Source organism: Periplaneta americana, chromosome 10 (assembly GCF_040183065.1).
Source record: "Periplaneta americana isolate PAMFEO1 chromosome 10, P.americana_PAMFEO1_priV1, whole genome shotgun sequence".
NCBI classification, from domain to species: domain Eukaryota; kingdom Metazoa; phylum Arthropoda; class Insecta; order Blattodea; family Blattidae; genus Periplaneta; species Periplaneta americana.
This window is the reverse complement of record NC_091126.1, coordinates 50,671,301-50,694,508: the sequence shown is the minus strand read 5'-3', so window position 1 is coordinate 50,694,508 and position 23,208 is coordinate 50,671,301. Positions and strand designations below refer to the sequence as shown.

At 34.2% G+C, this 23,208-nt stretch overlaps 1 protein-coding gene across 1 annotated transcript in view; it reads left to right on the top strand.

Annotated features, from left to right (window-relative positions):
• Positions 1-23,208, top strand: part of Rpn1 (regulatory particle non-ATPase 1) — a 46,217-nt gene continuing 23,009 nt past the window's right edge. The window contains exons 1-9 of the mRNA XM_069837402.1: positions 1-430; positions 560-616; positions 5,018-5,304; positions 6,437-6,661; positions 11,956-12,114; positions 12,928-13,072; positions 16,093-16,300; positions 18,050-18,156; positions 21,347-21,473. Coding sequence (XP_069693503.1) covers positions 350-430; positions 560-616; positions 5,018-5,304; positions 6,437-6,661; positions 11,956-12,114; positions 12,928-13,072; positions 16,093-16,300; positions 18,050-18,156; positions 21,347-21,473 — 1,396 coding nt within the window. The 5' untranslated portion in view covers positions 1-349. The remainder of the gene's footprint in view (positions 431-559; positions 617-5,017; positions 5,305-6,436; positions 6,662-11,955; positions 12,115-12,927; positions 13,073-16,092; positions 16,301-18,049; positions 18,157-21,346; positions 21,474-23,208) is intronic.

Sequence of the window (23,208 nt, the reverse complement as noted above, 5' to 3'; positions counted from 1 at the left end):
TGAATTAAGACATGACAGATGTCATATCACGGTATAAAAAAATAAAGGGGGGATATATTTTCCCCACGAGCAAACGTGAAGAGTGAGAGAAACTCTTCTCTACACATTCAGAAGAATTTTTTGCAGTTTACTTGTAATAAATAATATTGACGCCATCTATATTAATGAATATATACTTTAACAATCTTGGTAGAAAGTCTTCAATCAACGATAGTCAATGACCATACCGATGACAAGCAGGAAATGTAAATGTTGTGTTTGAGATTTCGAAGAAATTCTACATGAAATAGAATTTCTGTTAGAATTGCGTTTGGTTAATTTCAATTTTGACAGGTATTTTGTGTTTAAAATGTCGGGAACAAAGAAAGGGGAGTCAAAAGCGGACGCCGCAAGCACCCCAAAGAAAAATGAAGAGGAGAGTGCGGAATTGGTGAGAAAATACTTGTTTGTCTTAGAAATAACCTCATTTTTATAGATTGTACCAGTGTATTTATCAGACTATGTAAAAGTTTTATTTACGCGAATATATCTGCCAATTTAAGTTCATTTTATTTTCCAGTCAGAAGAAGACCGGCAACTACAAGAGGAGCTAAATATGCTTGTTGAAAGGCTTCAGGTACGTTTCTGTCATTCTCAGTAATTTTACATATTTGTCGATTTTTGGTAAATCTAATCCTCTACCCATAACTTTGAACTGTAAAATGACGGTTTGTATTATATCTTACCAGCCGGAATGAATTGTCAATTAATGACTAGGCCTACATGTTACGACAGAGAGAGACGGAGACCAGCGTGGATTAAATGTTAAGCACAGGAACGCCATTTTGTAACATTCACTAAAAAAACTATGATAACCTAGAAAATGAGAGTGGAAAATTTCACTATACGGTTACCTCACTGACTTAAAATACTAAAAGCAGATTTGTCAGTGTTTGTCGAATGCATGTCATCATGGTTACGAAAAGGCACTTTTCAGTGCCCATAATTTATTTTGTTTGCACAAGGTTGGAATTTTGGAGGAAAATGGAAAGGAAGGTAACCGTGTTCTGAAATTTATCCAATGAAAGGGAGCAGCTGCAGTAGGCCTACTCCTTGCACTGAGTTAAAAGATTTTAAAAATTAAATGTATTTTCATTTGATTTGATTTACTTAAACAATGATGCACATAGGAGCCAACAAAAAGAACCTTTGTATTCAATCCACGCTATATTCACAATAGTTTGGAGTGATTTATTAAAGAAAGTATCAAAGACTAATTTAGAAACGTCTGTAGAGATTTAGTATGTCTGTACTATTGCGTTCCCAGGTTAAGGTACAAAAGTATTCACATCTTTGGCTTCTACTCGAGTCATATGTATCATAAACATAAAAAATAGTGCCGGCGCCAATTTCACACAAAAAATAATGATCGAAAGTTGCTGTGAAATTGGAGTCCAGCAGAGATGTACAGAAACCTGTAACAGGTTAGGTTAGTTAAGGCTTTTCCTGTGCCCTGCGTATACAAATCTGTGCAAGATTAGTTTAGGTAAGTTAGAGTTTTGGTATGACTTGCATATACGAATCAATGACAGGTTAAGTTAGTTTACGTTTTTGATATGGTTTGCATATACTGGTAGGTACTCTCAATTGTCAAATATTGTGCCGTTTTTGCTGCCAGCATTCGTTTGGTAACACTATTGTAAAGATTTCACAAAGAATTTGCACAAACGACAGATAATCCCTGGACCAAATGATCGTATTTGTGCTATTTACTAAACATTCTGTCGACTTCCAGACTAGTTGCCACTTGGTACTTGTGTACATGGTGTTTATAAAAACTTATTATGGTAAATTTGTAATGTGAAAAATTAAGACTAATGGAGATTCGAACCTACTACAACCAATGCTATCTGGTTTAGACCCATGCATAAGCCACCCATGCTGCAATGGCTCATACTTTAATCCGGCGTATTACGTGGCTTTCTCGTTCATCTTTCATTAAATTTTGTCCCCCGTTTTGATAGATTTAGTATTTATCTTTTTTTTTGCTATTTTCACTCTTCAGAGGCGCTGATGCAGCTAGAATGAACCCTTTGTTTTATTTTGTAACATATTTTGGAATAAAATACAACACATTTACATGGTTTAATTGTCAACTTGTGAACTGGAGCTTCAAGGAGACAGACATGCACACTGTTTTGTTTCTGGTACTTAGACATTTGTCGCCAGTCCATTTTTTTTAACCTTATTCTACAAACGTCAACATATTGTCAAAGCAATGCAAGCGAACTTACATTCTAAATTCTGTGATTGCTCAAAATGGTTTACAAAGAAGGGTGGTGATCGTGGTGGTGATAGTTGCAGTATGTAAGTCAAAGATGCTTTCAACTGCAGATAATGGTAAAGATATCCCCTTTATGCACCATAGAGATATAGAGGGCATGGTGATAGAACTCAATATTTTCATGACCTCAGCACTACAATGAATTGGTGTGATCGCATCACACTCTGACTACCTTTTAACACCAAGAAAGACCTGGTACTCAATTTGACAGGAGACTGACTTGACCTCGGATTCGTTTGGACGTTTTGTCAATGAGAAAAATCCCCCCACCACCTGAGGTTGAACTCGGGATCTTCCAGTCGGAAACTTTTAAAATATAGTCACTGACCTGATGTTGCTTCCATGAGTTCAGAAATTTGTTCAGTGGAATTATCACTTTTTCTTCACTAACAATATACCCATCTTCAACTCACTTACTTACTTACTTACAAATGGCTTTTAAGGAACCCGAAGGTTCATTGCCGCCCTCACATAAGCCCGCCATCGGTCCCTATCCTGTGCAAGATTAAGCCAGTCTCTATCATCGTACCCCACCTCCCTCAAATCCATTTTAATATTATCCTCCCATCTACGTCTCGGCCTCCCTAAAGGTCTTTTTCCCTCCGGTCTCCCAACTAACACTCTATATGCATTTCTGGATTCGCCCATACGTGCTTTCAACTCATCATTGGAAAATTTCTGTGCAGTCCCTTGATATTTCACAACAAATCTATGTCAGAATAGAGTATGAGGTTTCAGTAAATTACTCTATGCTAAAATCGTTTTTGTGATATTAATAATTGTTACTACTTAATATACTAAGATTTGGGTAAGACGTCATATAACAAAAATTCCTGAATTCTGTGTTCTTGTTAAACATTCTGATTATAGATAGAATAGCTGAAATGTATAATTAATTACTACTACGTAAGATGCAGATGTTGGAAGACTTAACAAAAAATGCCTTAAATTATGTGTAATGATTTTTAACAGTTTTACCAGCAAGTATGTATACTATAGTGTATGTTCCAACTGTATCTATACATCTATAGATGAGATTTAAGCATGCAGTATTTGTTCTTAAAGTGGACATTAAATTTGTTTATATGTTTGTATAAAGTTTTACATTTGCATAATTATTTATTTGTTTTATTGGTTTTGAAGAGTTCAAAGTTGGAGCTAAATTTCTCAAATAATAATTTGCAGTACTGACTTTGTCGAGAATTACCAGAAAATGAAGTTCTCTTATGCAATACTGTTAATGCTCTGCATCCATTGTTCGTTCTACTTTTCAGTTATTATTTTCTTTAATTCTTTTTTAACATACGAAATTGGACACATATCATAGGTGTGTTAATTTCTTATGGCTTCACATTTGGCTAACAATATGCCCTTTCATTGTAAAAGTTCAGTATGACTATTTGACCGTATCATACAAATATGTTTAGAGAATGAAGAAACATTTGGGTAATTACGTAGTAAGCATCGGCCAATATTAACAATTTCTCAGCTCTATAAAAAGTTCTCTAACCTAAATGTAGGAAAAATGGAGGCATGCTTAACTTAGTATCTGCTCTATATTGCTACTTAACATTCTAGCCAGATTGGGGAAATATTACCTGTGACATTTATACTGATTATTTCTACATCTGTAACTCAGAATCTGAAAAAAGTCAATATTAGCTATATATTTGTTTCGTTCTGTGGTGATACTGAATTCAGTTCGAAACAATTCAGACTCTTTCCTAAATGTAATATGTTCTAGGCTGAGCTCCTTGCTATATATAAAATGGTGCATTGGAAGTAATAGTGCTGTTTGTATTTTGGTGACTCAGTAGCTGTGTTAATGTCTACAAGTAACATATTAAATTTGCATCCCATTTTCATGAATAGAGTTGCCAATTTTTGTTACTATGTAGTAAGCATCCACAAAGCTGCCATCTTACTGCAGTAGAGGGCCAGGGCACATGCTTTCCCATCAAAGTATAAAGAGGCTGACAATATATCAATCTAAAGAAAACGCCAAAAATTTAACTAACTTATATGTATATGTTTGGTAATATATGGTCCTGCACCTCTGTCGTGGGAAGATGGATCAGCGGATGCAAACTGCATGATTACCAAAAGAAGACAGGCAAATAAAAATTATAGAGTTACTTTCTTAGCATACTTTCAGTTTAAAAAAATGTAGAAGAGTAAAGGGGCGTGCTTCCGAACAGGGGCAGTGGCATTTCCCCTAAGGTTAGCGCCCAGTTTAGGTGTGTGTGTTTATTTATCGAAAAAATGTCATATAAACATGCGTCCTATTCTCAATATTTTCTAGCCCCTAATTTTCGATTAATACACACACACCTAAACTGGGCTCTAACCTTAGAGGAAATACCGCTGTCCCTGTTCGGAAGCGCGCCCGAGTAAAGTTAAGGCTTTGAGAGACAAGTTGATAGAATTGTAAAAAAGACAAGTAATACATTGTTGGTAACTCCAGAAAGTGCCAGTTAGAACATGTGTGTTATCTGATGTTGTTCACTTAGCTTAAGTAATTTTAATTGTGCACTGACTATGTGGTCTGCTGTTGCATTGTTCTTGCAAGTGACTTGCTAGTAAGCTTGCATTATTATTTTTGCTTGGTTGAGAATGGTTGCAATAGCTACATTACATATTTGAAACTTATAACCTCACAATTTTAATTATGTTTTTGGTAATAATTGATTCCAGGAAAGCAATGAAAAGCTCTACTTGCCAGCACTTGAAAGTCTACGCAGTCAAATACGGGCATCCACAACTTCTATGACCAGTGTACCAAAACCTTTGAAGTTCATGCGATCTCATTATGACACTATGAAGCAAATTTATAACAAAATTCAGGACCCAAAAACAAAGGAGATGTGTGCTGATGTAGTTTCTGTCCTTGCAATGACTATGAGTGATAGCCGTGACAGTTTGAAATTCCGACTCCTTGGGTCACAGTGTGAGATTGGAGATTGGGGCCATGAATATGTGAGGTAAGAATTTTTAAGTTTATTTAACAATTTTGCGCAAGATTCATCCCTGAATATGTTCTCTAATCACCATTTACACATAACAAAAATTCCTTTGTTTTTATTTCTGACTTATGTTTAGATCAATTCTATTTTTTTTACTAGCTCATTATACGAAATATTAAAGAGAAATTATTTTGATGATGTAAAATATACAGGGTAAATTGTAATGTCATTAATTTCATTCTATGAGATATTTAAAAAAAAGTTTTTAAATACAATTTGTCTCCTTTCTGCTTCTTTTTCAAGATAAAATTGTTCTATATGAAACATTTCATAGCATGTTTTGAGAAAGCCATTGATATAATTCCCAATTTGCTCAGTCAGTTTAAGAGAGATGTAAACGTAACACAAATAATTGTGTTTAAAGAAATTTGATTTCTTATATGTGACATTACTAGTTACTACTTTAAAAATTAAAGTAGAAGAAACTATTTCTAATTGGCTGAAGAAAGTGCTTGCAATATGACAAACGGAGTTTTTTAATCATTAAGTTGATTAGTGTAATGAAAAAAAATTTTTTTTCTTATTGTCTGTGTTCACTGAGTAATTAATTGAAATTAAATCGAAGAGTTTAAAAGTAATATTTTTGATTTCGTTCATGTAACTTGAAATGAGCATATCGTATTTCTTGTTTTCGCCTATGGAGTTTTAAATGTTTTAAAATTTTGTTTTTATAGCATGAAGTAAGAATTCTTATTGTTTATTTTCTCTAGAACATGCAATCTGAATGTGCATTTGGAAATATTTCCTAAGTTATGGAGTTTATTTTAAATTTTCCACTTTTCTTTATCACGAAATGAACATTCTTTAGTCTCCGTTCTCTAACACAGTTTAAACACAAAAATTAAACTGTATATCTGTATTATTTCTTATGATTTTAAAAATGATGTAGAACCAAAAATTAATCTTTATGTAGGATTTATACCTGGGCCCACTTGTTTTGCACTCATACATGGTCATTGTTACTCCACAGCAGTGGACATTTTCTTCTGTTACTGCATAAATTTCTTATAATGAATATATATGTGAAATTTCAAATTGCTTTCGTTATCTCGTGTTCCACTATCAAAAAAACATTTCTCTTTGTTTTTAGACATCTTGCAGGTGAGATAGCAGGGGAGTGGGCAGACATGAGTGCAGATGATGAGGAATTGCGTCTTAAGCTGGTTGGCTTGGCTCATCAGATTGTACCATACAACATGGCTCACAATGCAGAGGCTGAAGCCTGTGATCTCCTTATGGAGATAGAGCGATTAGATCTCTTGGAGCAGTATGTGGACGAAAGTGCTTATCCAAGAGTGTGCTTATATCTCACAAGGTGAGCTTAGCCTCTAGCAATGATTGTGTTAGGAGATCATGCTATTCTTTTGTGACGTTTCTTACATCAAAAACTTTCTAGGTACCTGTGTTCCTGAATATCGTAGTGCCGTCCCAGCCATTGTATGTTAACAGAATGTACTATTTGTATAGTGAGGGTCACATAAGAACAGTTCCTGAACAGCAAATATTACCGTCTTGTCAGTGTTGCCAACTGTTACCAGATATCACATGATCCTACATACTAAATGACTTATTTACTTACCATATTTTATGTTGGAAGGTTATTCTAAATAATTCAATAATTTGTAACATATTTTCTTAGGAAAACTATACGGGAAAGGGATCAACATGTCAATTATTTTGTCTGGCAGTACGAAATTCATTGGTTTGACTAAACATTTAACTTACGAGACATAATCTAAAATTGTATTTTGTTTGACCACATGAAAGTATTAGTACTAACTCCGAAAACTTACCTGACTATAGTCTTGAATTATAATCACAACACAACACATAAAATAACTATTATGTATTAATATTAATACTGACATTAATTAATTATTAGTAGGCCTATGTTCAAATTTCACTAGCTTCCAGTAACTGGCTCAGAAATCTAGTACAATTTTAATTTCATGGAAGTCCAGTACTGACAAATATTGTCGATATTTGTCTCAGCTGCAAACATACCAGTTACAAAATCACTACCATTTGTAGTATTTGTCAGTATCGAAATTCGAAACGAAGTTGGCAAAATAAAATTCAACCTGCAAACTAGAAAATCACCACAATCCACTAGCATATGTAGTAATGGGGGAAAAATGGTTAGATTTCACCCTTAGGGCATGAAGTAAGCTGACCCGGACTATAACATGCGTGATATTGTAAAGCAACACAATATGAAGTCTTAAACATTATAGCTTAAGCTTACGGGTGTGAAAAAGCATAAATTTGTGTGGATACTCATTTAGTGCTGAAATCTTTGTTTTGATTTGCCAGAATATTAAACATGATTAGCAAATTGAGAGAATGCTGCTGTCAGTGACTACACTTCAGATTTTTTCACAACTACACAATCAAAAATTTAAAATTAAGTTATTTAGGTAATATATGAGTGCACAGAAGGTAGGACAAATTTCTGTTTCTTAGGAAATAGGCAAACAGAGTTTGACTTCTCATTCATCATTTTGAAATATATTAAATTAAATTTGTTGTGCACGTGTTATTGCTAGTGTTACAGCTTAAACAAATAACTTCTTTATTGAGATGAAAATGAAGGAACATAAAGTTGGTTGAAGATTTCGAAAAAAAAAAAAAAAAAAAGAAGTCACATTGTCACAGCCCAGTTACTTGTAATTTATAGATTGAAAAATCTACTCAGACACTTTTCGTATATTTATGCTGATTTCATTTTACTTGTAATATCCATGCTATTTTTGGGTGAGTATTTTGCTGACATTTGGAAGAAATTACCTACCATTCATTGCACTTGGAAAATATGGTATGGGTTGACCAGGTATTGATTACTGTTGGAAGGAATGTGGTTTTGTGTTGTACTTCCAAATGGTATAAACAACAAAACAAATTTGTTGCACAACAGCCCGTGGAAAGCCAAGGCATACCAGCCTACTGCTGGCCAGCACCTCACGTCATGAGCCTCGACTGAGGTGAAGGATCATCCAACTAATATGGTGGTAATGTGTGGTTAGCACGACGGTCTCCCAAGCTGTTATATTTGACTTTTGAACCTGGATTTTACTACTCACTGTAGCTCCCCAAATTCATCACAATGCCGGTGGACACTGGTGACATATACTGTTAGATTATGTGAGAAAGATTTCTTTTCTTACGAGGACTCGAACTAGCACTCATTCTGTATCACTAGTCTAAGGCATGAATGTTTAGACAACATGGTTTTGGCGTGGGACTATACATGATACATGGAACAAAAATAGCATTTCCTGTTATTAACACTTGAAAGTCTAACCTATAAACTGCTGTCAAATTATATTAATAATATCAGCACCAATCAGTAATTCAAAGTTTGTGGACCTATAGCATGAGGATCTGTATATTCTATTCTTTACTGTTCATAAAACTTTTTGATAGCCCAAATATTGTACATCATTTTTGTTTTTATAAGTGTGAAAATAATGTAAATTTTCACATCGATATTCACTTAAATGAACCTTTTCCAGTATTATTTTGCCTGTTATCTGTAATGACTTTAAATTGCCTTTTTTATGATTTGCTGAATTTTTTCTGTCTATGTACATTGTACCAATGAATAGTATGATTTTAAGGATGTTTGTTTTCCATCTGTCATAGATAGATAGATAGATAGATAGATAGATAGATAGATAGATAGATAGATTTATTCATTCCATAATATTCTTACATTTGCTTTATAGCATAGAATAAAGAACATGTCCAATTCTTACGTTTAACAATAAAATGCAATACATATAAAATGCAAATATGAAATACGTACAGAATTAATACCTTACTAACAATAATATTTTATACAATGTAATATGTTTACCATTTAATAGTATTATAATATTTACACAGTACTGAGAAATGTCAAGAATTCATCTACAGAATAGAAAGTGTGAGATATTAAGTAATTTTTTAGTTTTACCTTAAATAATGCAGGGTTTTGGCTATGATTCTTAATGTCTTCAGGAAGACTATTGAACATTTTTATCGCTATGTGACTGTAGAATTCTGAACTTATATATACCTTTAAAAGAAATAGCATTTAGTGTGTGAAAGTTAAAAGTTTGTTTATGTGAGTTTTAAAATGTTGGCCACATGAATTTAAGGTTGATAATCTGCATTTTGGAATGTGACTATAGTTCAAATTTCCTATGCTTATTATCAAAGAACCTTATTTAATTTCATGAACATATTGCAAGAAATTCTTGTGTCTGTGTCAGTGCTGCTTGAGTTACCACTTCGTCTGTGTACTCGAGTAGCTCTAACACTTCACAGCAATTATTTTGTAGTTAGGAATTTGGAATAGTTTGTTTCTTCTACTTTAAAAGTGGTTCCCATTGATCAAATAAAGGCAACTTGTGGAAAACCAAGTATATTAATGTTTGGAACTTGGTGGGCCCAGTTCTTTTCAGATCTGGTTGTACCTAGGCTTTATGTAAACTCATTGAGTTAGCCTAATTGTAACCAGATGTAAAGCATATTTGTTGCTGAGGCTGTCATTTTGTTCTGGTAAATAATGTAACATTCGAAATTTAATTTCTTTCAGCTAAAATGAAGCATCATCATTTGCTCATTATGTATTTACTCCAAGTTCATCTGATTTTTGGCTTAGAAACCAAATATGATTGTATGAATTAAGTGTTTCATTAATAAAGACAAATGGAAGAAAAATTCTGAATTGTTCCATATTAACGTATAGAGACTTTATTGTTTTATCCTTGTTATATGGAATCCACACAATTAAAAAGAAGTCATAAAGAATTTGATTCGATAATATAAAATATTTTTCTTACCTATGAACTGACAGCGAGATTTTTTTACGTATTATGTTCCAATACTATAGTAAAATATACAATCAATAGGTCATATGAATAAGAAAGGGAATTTTTAAGATATTGGGTTATTAAATGCTATAACACCGTGAACACAAAGTAGACAGTCTTTGTGTAAAATTTTGGTGTTTATGGTTATCATTTCCTTGAAACATTTTTTAAGTGAACAGTAGACAATTTTCTGCAATGTTGTATTACCTCAGATTTGAATTTAGTGTCAAATGTTCGCTCTTCAAATAAAATTTTAATTTGTCTTAAAATATGTTATGAGTGAATTCATATTCTTTGTTGAATGGTTGAATGAATTCTTTTAATATTATTCGCAATTTTATTCGTTTATTCGGAACTCTGTATATGAGACCCAACATACATAGACTAATTTTTGTTTTTGTGGTAAGACACTTCTTAATTGGTAAATGTCATGTACCCCTTTTTTTTTTTTACACTAGCAAACACCAGTTAAGCATTTTGTAAAGGAAGATCAGCTGTCTTGCATTTTGAAACCCTTAACAGTTCTAAAATACCGTCATAGTTCTTATGTACTGTTAAAACTTGTAAGAAGCAGAAGAATTGAACATTTTTATTTTTTCTGCACCATTTTAATATTAATTGTTCATAACTGTTCAGTAGACAAAACAGTATATAGTGATGCTGAAAAGAGTGACCAATTTACTGAACATACCATTAGTTCTGTCCACATTCTGACAAGTACTTTTCATGTTCTTAACATACTTTTCTTTTCAGTGTAATGGATGTAAATTATCTATATCGATAAAAATCTTAATATTGAATATTCATTGTGTAATGGAAGCATTGGCAATATTTCGAACTCTTCAAGGATTTCTTTCACTGCTTACTCTCTATGACTGTCAGTACATAGCCTAGTATACACTTTGCTGGCTAATCGAATTTTGCATTACATCATAACTCGCTCCCATTGAGAGCGCTCTCTCTCTCTCTCTCCCCCTCTCTCCCTCCCCCTCCTTCCCCTCCTTCCCCTCCCTCTCCCTCCACATGCACCTCTGTGTGTGCTCAGATTTTTTTTTTTTCAGGTTATGTTCCATATCTTAACATAGAAGGTGGGGAATGCATTAGTTACTTCCACATTCGAGTATGCAGCAGCAGAGTGCATGATGCCCAAAATGAGGCATGTGATTAGTGGAAAATTGTTGTTAAAGGAAACAGCATATTGTGGTCATTATTATTATTATTATTATTATTATTATTATTATTATTATTAATTTCATTTGTTTCAAAGTATCCCTTGTAAGATATCAGCAAGGTGTGCGCTATGCATTCAAAGCAAGCAGGTAAACAGTGAAAGAAATTATGAAATTTTCATCTCAGAAGCATGTCACCATTACTTAGTAGGTGCCTCATTTTGGGCATCATGCGCTTTGTTGCTGTGTACTCGTGTGTGGAAGTAACTCTAATGCATTCCCCACCTTCTGTGTTAAGATGTGGAACATACTGTAAATTTCTGTTCAGTTTTCATTATTATACTAATTTTTTCATTACTTTTGTCTTTTACTTAGAAGATTGGCAAATACCAGCTTCGGTATGTGTCAGAAGTCGGTGTTGAAAAAGTAATAAAGATTTTAAATGTACCCAGTTTTCAGTGTTGTCACAGGTCTTGCATAATTGAAGTAATTTGGTTTAACTGATAAGGCATCACTCTTGAATATACTAGTACTGAAATATTCTTAACGAAGTTATTAAGAAATAAATGTTCTATTATTTTTAGTTGTGTACCTTATGTACCTGATCCAGAGAACGTCACACTCCTACAAGCAGCCCTCCGCATCTTTAAGCGTTTCAATCAGTATCCTCAAGCATTACGGGTCGCAATGCAATTGAATGACATGCATTTAATTGAAGAGATCTTCACATCGTGTAATGATTTGTAAGTAATAGCCACTTGTTGATTTTTAACAAAAGAGGGCTGTGAAGCATTCTCTCATAATGTGTGACATGCAGAGAAATATTAGTTTGGCAAAGTTTTAAAGAAAGTAAAGACAAATGAGAAAATGTTGCAATTATAAATTAATGTAAGGAATATTATTACAGATGTTTCCGGTAGTTGAAAGGTTACCACAAAATGTAAGGCTCACAGTTTCAAATCTAATGGTTACTACTATATGAGGTTCACAGATCCATACGTGAGAGTGATGGATTTTTAAGAAAATAGAAATCTTAAGCACGTCTTTCTTCAAAAGGGAAGTAGAACTGGGGTTTCCATGCAGATTTATTTACAACAAGCAAAAGATCCTAATTATGGGTGAAGAAATTAAAGGCAAAATTTACTGGTTATTTCTCATGCATTTCAAAATTCCATTCTGCTGCTTATTCTCTGTATCATCCCATTATAAGAGAAAATGAATTCCGACTTTCAGGGGTGCACATATCAGAAATGGAATTTGGTCTTGGCAAGCTACCCGTCAGCCAAGTTTCAAGTGGCATTTCAGCCTGTAGACCGTAATTGGGAGCATGTAGATACATTTTCAGATATTGCAACATTTCCTTGCATTTAAATGGAATAATACTTTTTCTTCATATATTTTAATTTAGTGTGCTGAATATTTTTTCGCCACTCAAAGTAGATATTTTGTGACAAACCGTTTAAGGAAGTGTATGTTCATAGAGTTATATGTGTGTAATGCTAAATTTTTTTGTACAGATTAATTAGAATTTGACATGTGAGATTGTGCTGTTACAGATCAATGCAGAAGCAGCTTGCATTTATGTTGGGCAGGCAACAGATCTTCCTTGAACTAAATGAAAATATGGTTGAATATGATGACCTTGTTGAAATTATGTCAAATGCTCATCTCAATAACCACTTCTTGAACCTGGCTCGTGAGGTGAGCTATTTAAATGTTAACTCTTAATTGTGACACTGTGGAGAAATAAAAAGAAAAGTAACTGTCCTGAACTTTATCCACTGGGAAAGAGACCGTGAAGTTCAGTCTTATGGTTTTACATTTGAATGTTTTCGATCATGACTGCTAAGCCACTTGTTACGTAATTATACTAGACTCTCGCTAATCCGCCCCTCAGTAATCCAACCTCCTTTTGGTGTACTTCCAATCACTTCTTCTGTAATAGCTTTCTGGGAAATTTGCACCAGTGCCAGGTTTTATACTGTATTATTTGCACTTGCACACACACGCATGCACAGGCACAGAGGTGGATCCCTGCTTCGAAAACAAAATGAGATTGAAAAGACAAAGTGTACAAGACAAATTCACACACTTTGGATGATCTGAAACATAATATTCTTGAGGAAATGCGAAATTCGTCTAAATTATATTTTTTGGAATATTTCAGAAAATGCCTAATGTTATCTAGAGTTTCGTCTGTGAGCAGAGTACGATGCTTTCTAGGCTTATCTTGAACGCTTCCCATTTCAAAAAATTTATTTACCATTCTATGAATCGGTATTTCCATCTGAAACTTTAACGCCTGAAATAATCTCCTTACAGCCTGTGTCGATTGCATATGCTCATACAAAATCACATACATAAACACACTTTGTGGAATAGAATACCTGAATCCAGCCACATTAATTTATGTAACATTCACAATTCTGAACAACACTGCCTAAAGAACACGTGCTCATCCTGTGAAATTATAACACAGACTCATGTGATGTCACCTTCAGGCAGCGGTCTTCACGATGAGCCATGTGGTGACACTGTCAGCTTCAGTTGCAATGGATGGACAAACCGAGTGCTATTCAGTACAGCTGGCCAGGGTGTAATTTTGACTCCAAGATAATATATATTAATTTTTTTATATTATTGTTAATTATGTTCAGCAATTTACATCATTTAACCATGAGAACGGCAACTGTTATAGGTAAATGGATAGTGTATGTGTGTTTCTCATCCATGTGGTCCAGGGTTCGATACTCAGTGTGAGTTGAGACTTAACTCCATTCCACTGGACTGGGAATTGTTTCTTATATCGTACTTGTCCCGTGACATCCCTGTGGTAACTCTGCATTGTCTGCACTGTGAGAGTCTATTGTTATTACAGGGACACCACCTCCTCTACACTGTAGTGGATTGTAAGTTTGTAGGAAAGGAAAATGTTAAATAATAGGACAGAGTAGAAGAATCACTTGAATATTATTTGGTATTTACTCCATGCCATAAAGTTATCAATAAAGATAGGAAAAATATGAAGAAATAATTGGCAAAATATGACATCTGTACCCCAAATATGAATAAGTATGACATTTTCTTGAAAAGAATATTAATATATCCTAATTCAGGAAACATGACGGGAAATTAACGTCTGTTAGTGTTGCAAACCTAAACACAAGTGAGTGTGCTACAAACATCAGAAATTCAGCTACAAATATCAAAATAAAGCTATACTCAAAACCAGATGATGTCATAAAAGCAAATAAATATCAATGAAACATAAGACCCCATTTTAAAAATTGGCTCTCCTCACGCATATCTATCTCATTCTCCACTTGTAAAGACACTTATTGCAAAACATTGTAAACATTGTATCTACAGAAGTCTAATCGTAAAGAGCAATACATCTGGAGATAATTTTGAGAGAGTCGTTTTTCTTGAATAATAGAGATGACCAATGCTACAGATTTAAAGTTCAAAAGCAAATGAGTCGGAGATATCATTTATTGGGGGTAAGGCCAGTTTATATTTGTTGGTTAGGTGATCCCTAATAAAGACTTTCTTGGGTGTCTGCAAATTTACCAATAATACAGGAATTGTCAGTTACGTAACAGGAGCATCACATAGCAGGAAAATAAAACTGAAAATAGCAATATTTTCCTTGCCATAAATGAGGTCGCAGTGTTTGGAAATCTGTGTATGTGTGTGCGTGGGTGTATGTGTTCATGCGTGGGTGTGTGTATGAGAATGTGCACATTTTCTATATGATTTCGTAATTTTATTGAGGATATCTTACAGGTATTAGAGTGTGAGAAAATAAATTTGATATAAGAAAGTGTTCACACACAAAAGCGAGTATTCACAGAAGTTCACCTGATCAAATCTCAATTCTGCTACAAGTTATATGACTAAAAATTAAGCTATGTTAGTCGAATTCAGTCATGGTTGACAATGCTCGGGTCTACAGTATATTGGGCACTGGCTCTGGTATTATGATAGGTTGCTTGTGATTGGATAATTTGAACATGGTATGACATTGGGTATGACGTGTGTTATTGGTCTTTAAGAAAATCGAAGCTCGTCTTCAAAACTTTTCATTAGATTGGAAATACATCAAAAGATGTTCGATATTGGGAAATATGAACAAATATGAACATTTTTTGTAATATAAACATTTTTACGAAATATTATGAAATATGAAAAATTAACGCCATTTCGTTTCTACTCATGATTAACACAAAACTTATTATTCTCAGTATTCTGCGATTAATAGTGTAAAATATGAAATTTCATATTTTTCTGCTCTCTAGTTATCAATGAACGGATTATTGAACAATTTTTCTTATAGAGATGGTCATTTTAGCGACTTTTACTGGATACAAAAAGAGTTGTGATGCCTATTTTATGGTTGGGGTAGCATGTTGGGTGAAATTTTTAAGACTTTACAAACTCAGAATTGAGAATCTATTACCAATTCTTCTTTGTTACCTAATTTAGAAGATAGAAGCTATGAAACAGTTTCACTTGCTGTTGAACATTTCTCATAAAACTTGAAATATATCGCTGAATATATGATATAAATACATTTAATATGAACCTAAAAGTTATTTCTAAATTGAATTGAACTAAATATAAACTTCTATTTAATCACTTGTCTATCTATTTTATTATATCTTTTCATCACTTTGTATTTTTCGTGTATTGTCTTATTAATGAGTAATGTTTCGTTGTAGCTTGATATAATGGAACCAAAAACACCCGAAGATGTATACAAATCACATTTGGAGAACTCAAGACCTCCATTTGGAGGTGGACAAGTTGATTCTGCTCGACAAAATCTTGCCGCCAGTTTTGTAAATGGTTTCGTGAATGCCGCATTTGGGCATGATAAACTGTTGATGGAAGATGGAAATAAATGGCTATACAAGAATAAAGAACATGGTAATACTTTTTGTATGTTCAATATATTTAATTTTCCGAGTCTAATTCTTATTTCTAGAATTATTTTCTGCTAATTGCTCTCTGAGGAAATTTTTATATTAAACATACAATCTTTTAGGAATTTGAGTAGAATACCATTTCATATTAGATCACAATTCTTTGGTTCCAAGGCAAAAGATGACATGAATATTTCTATTATTTTACTTTCTAGCCCATTGTTATGAAACACAATATGATTTTATAGAGTTGTCGAAATGAAACTTCAAATTTACGTTGCTGAAGAACTAATATGTGTATAGGATGAATCGTAAGTAATGTCATTAATTTCATGGAGTAATTTTTTGAGATAGTTCGAACAAAAACGTTTAATACAATTTTGCTCGTTTTTGCTTCCTTTTCGAGATAAAAATTGCAGAAACTTTTCATAGCGTGTTTTAGGAATGTCATTGATTTAATTCCCAATATGCTCAGTCAATTTAAGATAGCACTATATTACGATAATAAATTATTGAAAGAAATTTAGGGCTAAGAGGGATGAAGTTACAGGAGAATGGAGAAAGTTACACAACACAGAACTGCACGCATTGTATTCTTCACCTGACAATTAAGAACATTAAATCCATATGTTTGAGATGGACAGGGCATGTAGCACGTATGGACGAATCCAAAAATGCTTATAGAGTGTTAGTTGGGAGGCCGGAGGGAAAAATACCTTTGGGGAGGCCAAGACATAGATGGGAAGATAATATTAAAATGGATTTGAGGGAGGTGGGATATGATGATAGAGACTGGATTGGTCTTGCTCAGGATAGGGACCAATGGCGGGCTTATGTGAGGGCAGCAATGAACCTCTGGGTTCCTTAAAAGCCAGTAAGTAAGTATTATTGAAAGAATTTTAGTTTTGTCTTTTAAATGTGCAGAAATTTGATCCAAACAAATGTAATTTTTCGTTCTGCAAAGGAATTTTACAATGTCACATTTGTTCGGATCAAATTTCTGCATATTTAAAGGTCAAAACTAAAATTCTTTGAGTCATTTATTATCATAATATTCTGCTCTCTTAAATTGGCTGAGCATATTGGGAATTAAATCAATGACTTTCCCAAAACATGCTATGAAATATTTCATATAAAATAATTTTTATCTCGAAAATGAAGCAAAAACGAGCAAAATTGTATTAAACTTTTTGTTTGAAATATCTCAAAGAATAACTCTCTGAAATTAATGACATTACTTACGCTTCTACCTGTATGTATATATAAAAAAGACATCAAGTTTTACCTTGAAGCCACAGAATTATAACTACAAAAGTTCTTGTTAGATATGCTACAGCTGAAGTCATCAAATTTGGAGCCTTACTGTATGCTCATGCAATATTAGTTGGTAATCATGAAATTCATTCTAACGTCTAAAGTGTTAGGATCACTATTTTAGTTTTGCACAAAAATGTCTTTATTAAGGAAAGCATTTTTATTCAGATTGTCTTAGTACACAAATAGATTTTCTTTTACATTGTTTGCTTGAGTTTTCAGAGTATTTCAGTTACTGTTTTCTGAATAATTACCAGGTAGACCTGAATAAATATGGAAGGACTATTTCCTTCTCTTTCTCTCTCCAGCTCTCTTCATGTCCTTCCATTCTCTGTAGGAAGGGCACCGTTCAGTGCAGTTACATGTAAAAATTTTTTGTTAGCTTCGTAGGTATTTTCCACGATAATTCTGTATTCTCATATTTCTCAATGAATTGCAGGAATGTTAAGTGCAACAGCATCTTTGGGATTGGTGTTACTATGGGATGTGGATGGTGGTTTAACTCCTATTGACAAGTACTTATATTCTGCAGAAGACTACATTAAGGTTAGATTTTATTTTAACTACATCATTGTAAGTGAAACAATCTTGTATGTATTTTGTAATACTGTTGGACAGTATTTACATAGAGTGGTCATAAAGTCTTGATCTATTGTAAGGAAATAATGAATTGATTGATATGACATGCATGTACTATGTTTATTGTATACATATGTGAGTAATATTCATCATAATTAATTCCACATGGCCATTACATAGCACTGCTTCTAACATTTGTCTGTAGCCCTAAAGACATTCTTCAGCATGTCTGATGAAATTGCAGCCTCTGCATCTGAAATACAATCCCTGAGGCTCTGGCTGTCCTTTATTTTGGTTTTGTACACCCTTGACTTGATAAACCCTCAAGCAAAAAAAGTCAAACAGTGTCAAATCCTATTAACTTAATTTTCACAGTGTTGTCATGCCTCTGCCTATATCTCTTTTGGAAAATATTTTGCTGGGATATATTCGTAGAATGTTAGGAAAATGAGCTTGGTTCCATCATGTTGACAGACAGCATTGTCAACATTACCTTACTGCTGTATTTGTAGTACCAGAAACTGTCAACAAGTCAAGATATTTTTTTCTCGGAGAAGTGCCCCACAAGCAAGCACCGCAGCCTTAGTCTTATTGTCCAACCTTCTTACGTTGGGATGATTTTGAAGTCCTTAGGACTACACTTCAAGCCAGTGATTTACTTCTTTGTGCCATCTTGTCGATTTGGCTATGGCATCCAGTTCTGACGAAGTCTGTGTGAACAGCAACGTCCCTCTGTCTGCCCTATTAATATGCCACCTCCTCATCATCATCATCATCTGTTCACAATTCACTTGCATTCTGCTACAATCTTTGACTTGAAGATCGTGCCACTGTAGATTCTGTGATTCACCTAGGCACCATTTATCTGAGGGAGCTTCACTCCCCTGGTCTGCCTTAGTCCATTCTAGAAGCCCCTATAGCTCCCTGGGATTTGTACAGCTCTCCCAGACAGATGACACCTGTAGCCGAATTCTGCATCCATATCTGCCATAATTTCGTGGTTGACCTGAAACTATTAAGATTTACATGAATTGAAGCTAATGAAGACGAAATGAGTTCGAGATCCAATGCCGAAAGTTACCCAGCAATTCTGCTTCAAGTGATTGAGGGAAAACCTCGGAAAATCCCCAACCAGTATTTGAACCTGGGTCTACTCTTTTCACAATCAGCGAAGCTAACCATTACTCCACTGCAGTGGACTAACCTGTCAAGATACATTTTTTCCATAATTATGGCTTCTGTGAAGAAGAAGGGTTCAAATCTTTGTCTGTGAATCCAAGCCACATATTTTATTTTTGTCCACACCTATGGAGTAACGGTCAGCGCGTCTGGCCGCGAAACCAGGTGGCCCAGGTTCGAATCCCGGTTGGGGCAAGTTATCTGGTTGAAGTTTTTTCCAGGGTTTTCCCTCAACCCAATATGAGCAAATGCTAAGTAACTTTCGGTGCTGGACCCCGGACTCATTTCACTGTCATTATCACCTTTATTGGTGGCTGGGTAGCTCAGTTAGTAGAGCAGTTGACTACGGCATTGAAGGTCCGGGGTTCGATCCCAGGTGGTGACAGGATTTTTTCTTGTTGCCAAACTTTCAGAATGGCCCCGAGGTTCACTCAGCCTCCTATAAAATTGAGTACCAGGTCTTTCCCGTGGGTAAAAGGCGACCTGAGCGTGGTGCCGATCACACCACTTCATTCTAGTGCCGAGGTCATGGAAAGCATGGGACTCTACCTCCATGCCCCCCAAGTGCCTTCATGGCATGTGTCGGGGATACCTTTACCTTTATCACCTTCATTTCATTCAGACGCTAAATAACCTGAGATATTGATACAGCGTTGTAAAATAACCCAATAAAAAAATATTTTATTCTGTTGTGTCCCTTTGCCATTCAAACATAACTTATGGAGGCTTGTTACCCATTTGCTGCAGGTATGTCTATTAACACCATAAACGAATGTATCAGAAGACCTCCAACTCATGTATATGATCAAGAGACTTGAAATTGTAAGCGAATGTTATTGCCACTGGTGGCAAAAATTGTAAATACATCTCATGTTACACAACCTGATCGGTATTACAGGTATCCATTATACCATCATCTTCATCATCATCATCATCATCATCATCAAACGTAACATGATCACCAACATCTAATCACTGACCAGCTGAACAGATGTAGCTACTATGACTTCTTTGTCTCTGACTAAAATTCTAAATTGCCTGTACAGAAAGACAATTTTAGCAATAATATCAGTTTTATGAAACTGGAAAATTTTGTAAATAATGGGTTTTCATAGTATCTGTTTAAAATTGTCAGATTGGCAATGCTTATAACCAGTTTTTTTCCCCATCAGTCCCAAGAGAAAATAGCTAACAATACTCTGGCCCCAATGCGGCAAACTGGCGAATTTCCATGATGATACACCTTGCATCATAAGAGTTAAACTCCCCTGGTTAATAGTACCACGTATGTGGAATGTGGTCTCATCACTAATCAGGATATGAGCCTCAAAATCGTAACACTAAGCTTTACAAGCTGCATAATCTTCTAATCTGTGAAGCACCTGACTGTGGTAAGCTCATTTTTTGCATTAGAAGTGCAGAACTTTCAAAACCGTTGTTTTTTACACATTTGGCTGCTTAAATAATGGCTTGATGCATGAGAGCTTCTCTGATACACTCTGCAGTCTGCTCTGGTATAAGAGGTATTCTGGTGTTTGGTTCATATGTAACATTTCCTGTCCTTTTAATTTTATTGACAAGGAGTTGAACATTTGCTCTTGTTAGTGCTTGCTTTCTGAATTTGTGTGTTAACTCCTGTTGCACCTCAGTGTATCATGTACTGACACTAAAAATTTGTTCTTCTATTTTAAGCATTCTATTTGTTTTCCTTGAAATAAAAAATTATCATTGTTTTCACAAAAATGAATTAAGAATTTATGACCATTCTGTATTTTTTATCAGAAACAATAACATTTTCAGTCAGATTTTCTCAAGATAGTGTTGTGTAGCAAGCTTGTGAGTCTTGGTTTTCTACAAGGAAGATTTTTTAAGAAATTGGAATTTGTAAACTCAGTTGGATGTTGGGACTTTGTCATATTGATAATGGGCTTTTTATCCTAAGGCTCTGTATTTATTATTTTTTATTGTCTGTCAACAGTCTGGAGCACTGCTGGCTTGTGGGATTGTGAACTGTGGTGTGAGAAACGAATGTGATCCTGCCCTTGCATTGTTGTCTGACTATGTATTGCATAGTAGCAATGTAATGCGTATTGGTGCAATCGTAGGTTAGTATGTTTTATTTCAATTTTCCGTTAATACAGTTCCGTTCTTTTTCTTTTTAAGTGAATTTTAATATAACAATTTACATAATATTTAACCAGTTTTGTATATTCTAGCATTAGATGAATAATCTTAGCCCACAACAAGGTTTCTGTCTGGTTGTTTCAACAATATTTTATCAGTTTTAGTATTTGGAATCCATTTCCAGTTCAATGACTGACCATATTCTAGTCATAGCTGTTCATTTGATGCCTACATGGGATATATAGGTAGTGGAGCTGTAATTTTTTATTATAGAACATGACTAATTTGTAGAAAATATCATATTTGCTATCAATAGGAACACTGAAGGAGCACACTTCTCTGATAACTTGGAAAAATAAAACCAAGTTGTCCTGATTTTTTAATATGTTACAGATTTTTAATAGAAATTCTTTGCTAACAGTGTAGTCGAGAGGTTAGCAAGTAGGAGGCATCCTCTGAGGCTGCTCTCAGGCATGAGTTCGAATCTCACTTGGGCTGATTACTTGGTTTGGGGTTTTCACTTGTATAGCAAATGTCACTTAGGGCTGTATTCATAAACGAGACTTTGGAGGAAGACTTCCCAAAGTCGACTTTCGTAGTAAAGTTTAACTTTGTTAAAAGTCCTATTCATAGACAATACTTCTGAGAATTTGACTTTGACTTTGGTAAGTCGAGATTTGACGATCTTGTTCTAATGTTGGCAATCAAAATCACTGCCTTCTAAACGAATTAAATTAATAGATAGTTGAAATAGAGTAGGCATTGCAACAATCAAAGCCATCTTTTGAGTCACAAATCAATGAAACAATTGAACATCGGTACATGTTAAGTAATTATTAATAGTTCTTGCAGCTTTATATAAGAATAATAATATTATTCGAGGGCTTATTGTGAAACTAACGTAAGTACAAGAATAACATTTTTAGGTCTTTACACCAATCGATAATAATTTGTTCTTCTACCTGGCCACAAAAAATCGTAACTCAATCTTGTATATAACACAATTCATAACTACAAAACATGATGGTATAGTTTATCTGAAATAGTATTGCCTGTTAAGAATTTTGTTGTGAATAAAACATCTATTGTAGTTACGTTAGTTTCACATTAAGCCCTGAAATTATTTCATTGTAAAATAATTTTGTTGTGAAGATATGGAAGATAAGATTCCACCAATGACAGAATATGAAAGAGACATTCTCTATATGAGTGCAGAAATTACTTACAAATTATCTGAAATCAGTATGCAGAAAACATTATTATGATGACTGCATTTCCAAGTGTATAACCTATCTTCTATAGAATTAAATAGTAAAAATTAGTATTAAGCTATTCATCCTTACCTACAGAGTAAAATCGCGATGAAATAAGTTGTATTATCTATTGGTGGAACAGATAATCCTCTTTGATTATTCATCAATGAAAGTTGAAACATGACGAGGATCTTTAATACCATTTGTTTATCAAATCTGTACCTTGATTTGAATTTATAATCTATAATAATACACTAAGGAACATGAGCAGCTTTAATAATCTCTTAGATGTCTTCAATATTCTCGACAAATTCAACAATTTCTCAAATATCAGTCATTTTCCTATTGTCTACGAACGAAAGTCAAAGTCAAAGTCTAGATTTTCGGCGACTTCGAAGTAAAGTCACGATTGAAGTTTACTTTCCTCAAAGTGTCGACTGTGAATAGGAAAATAGTGACTTTG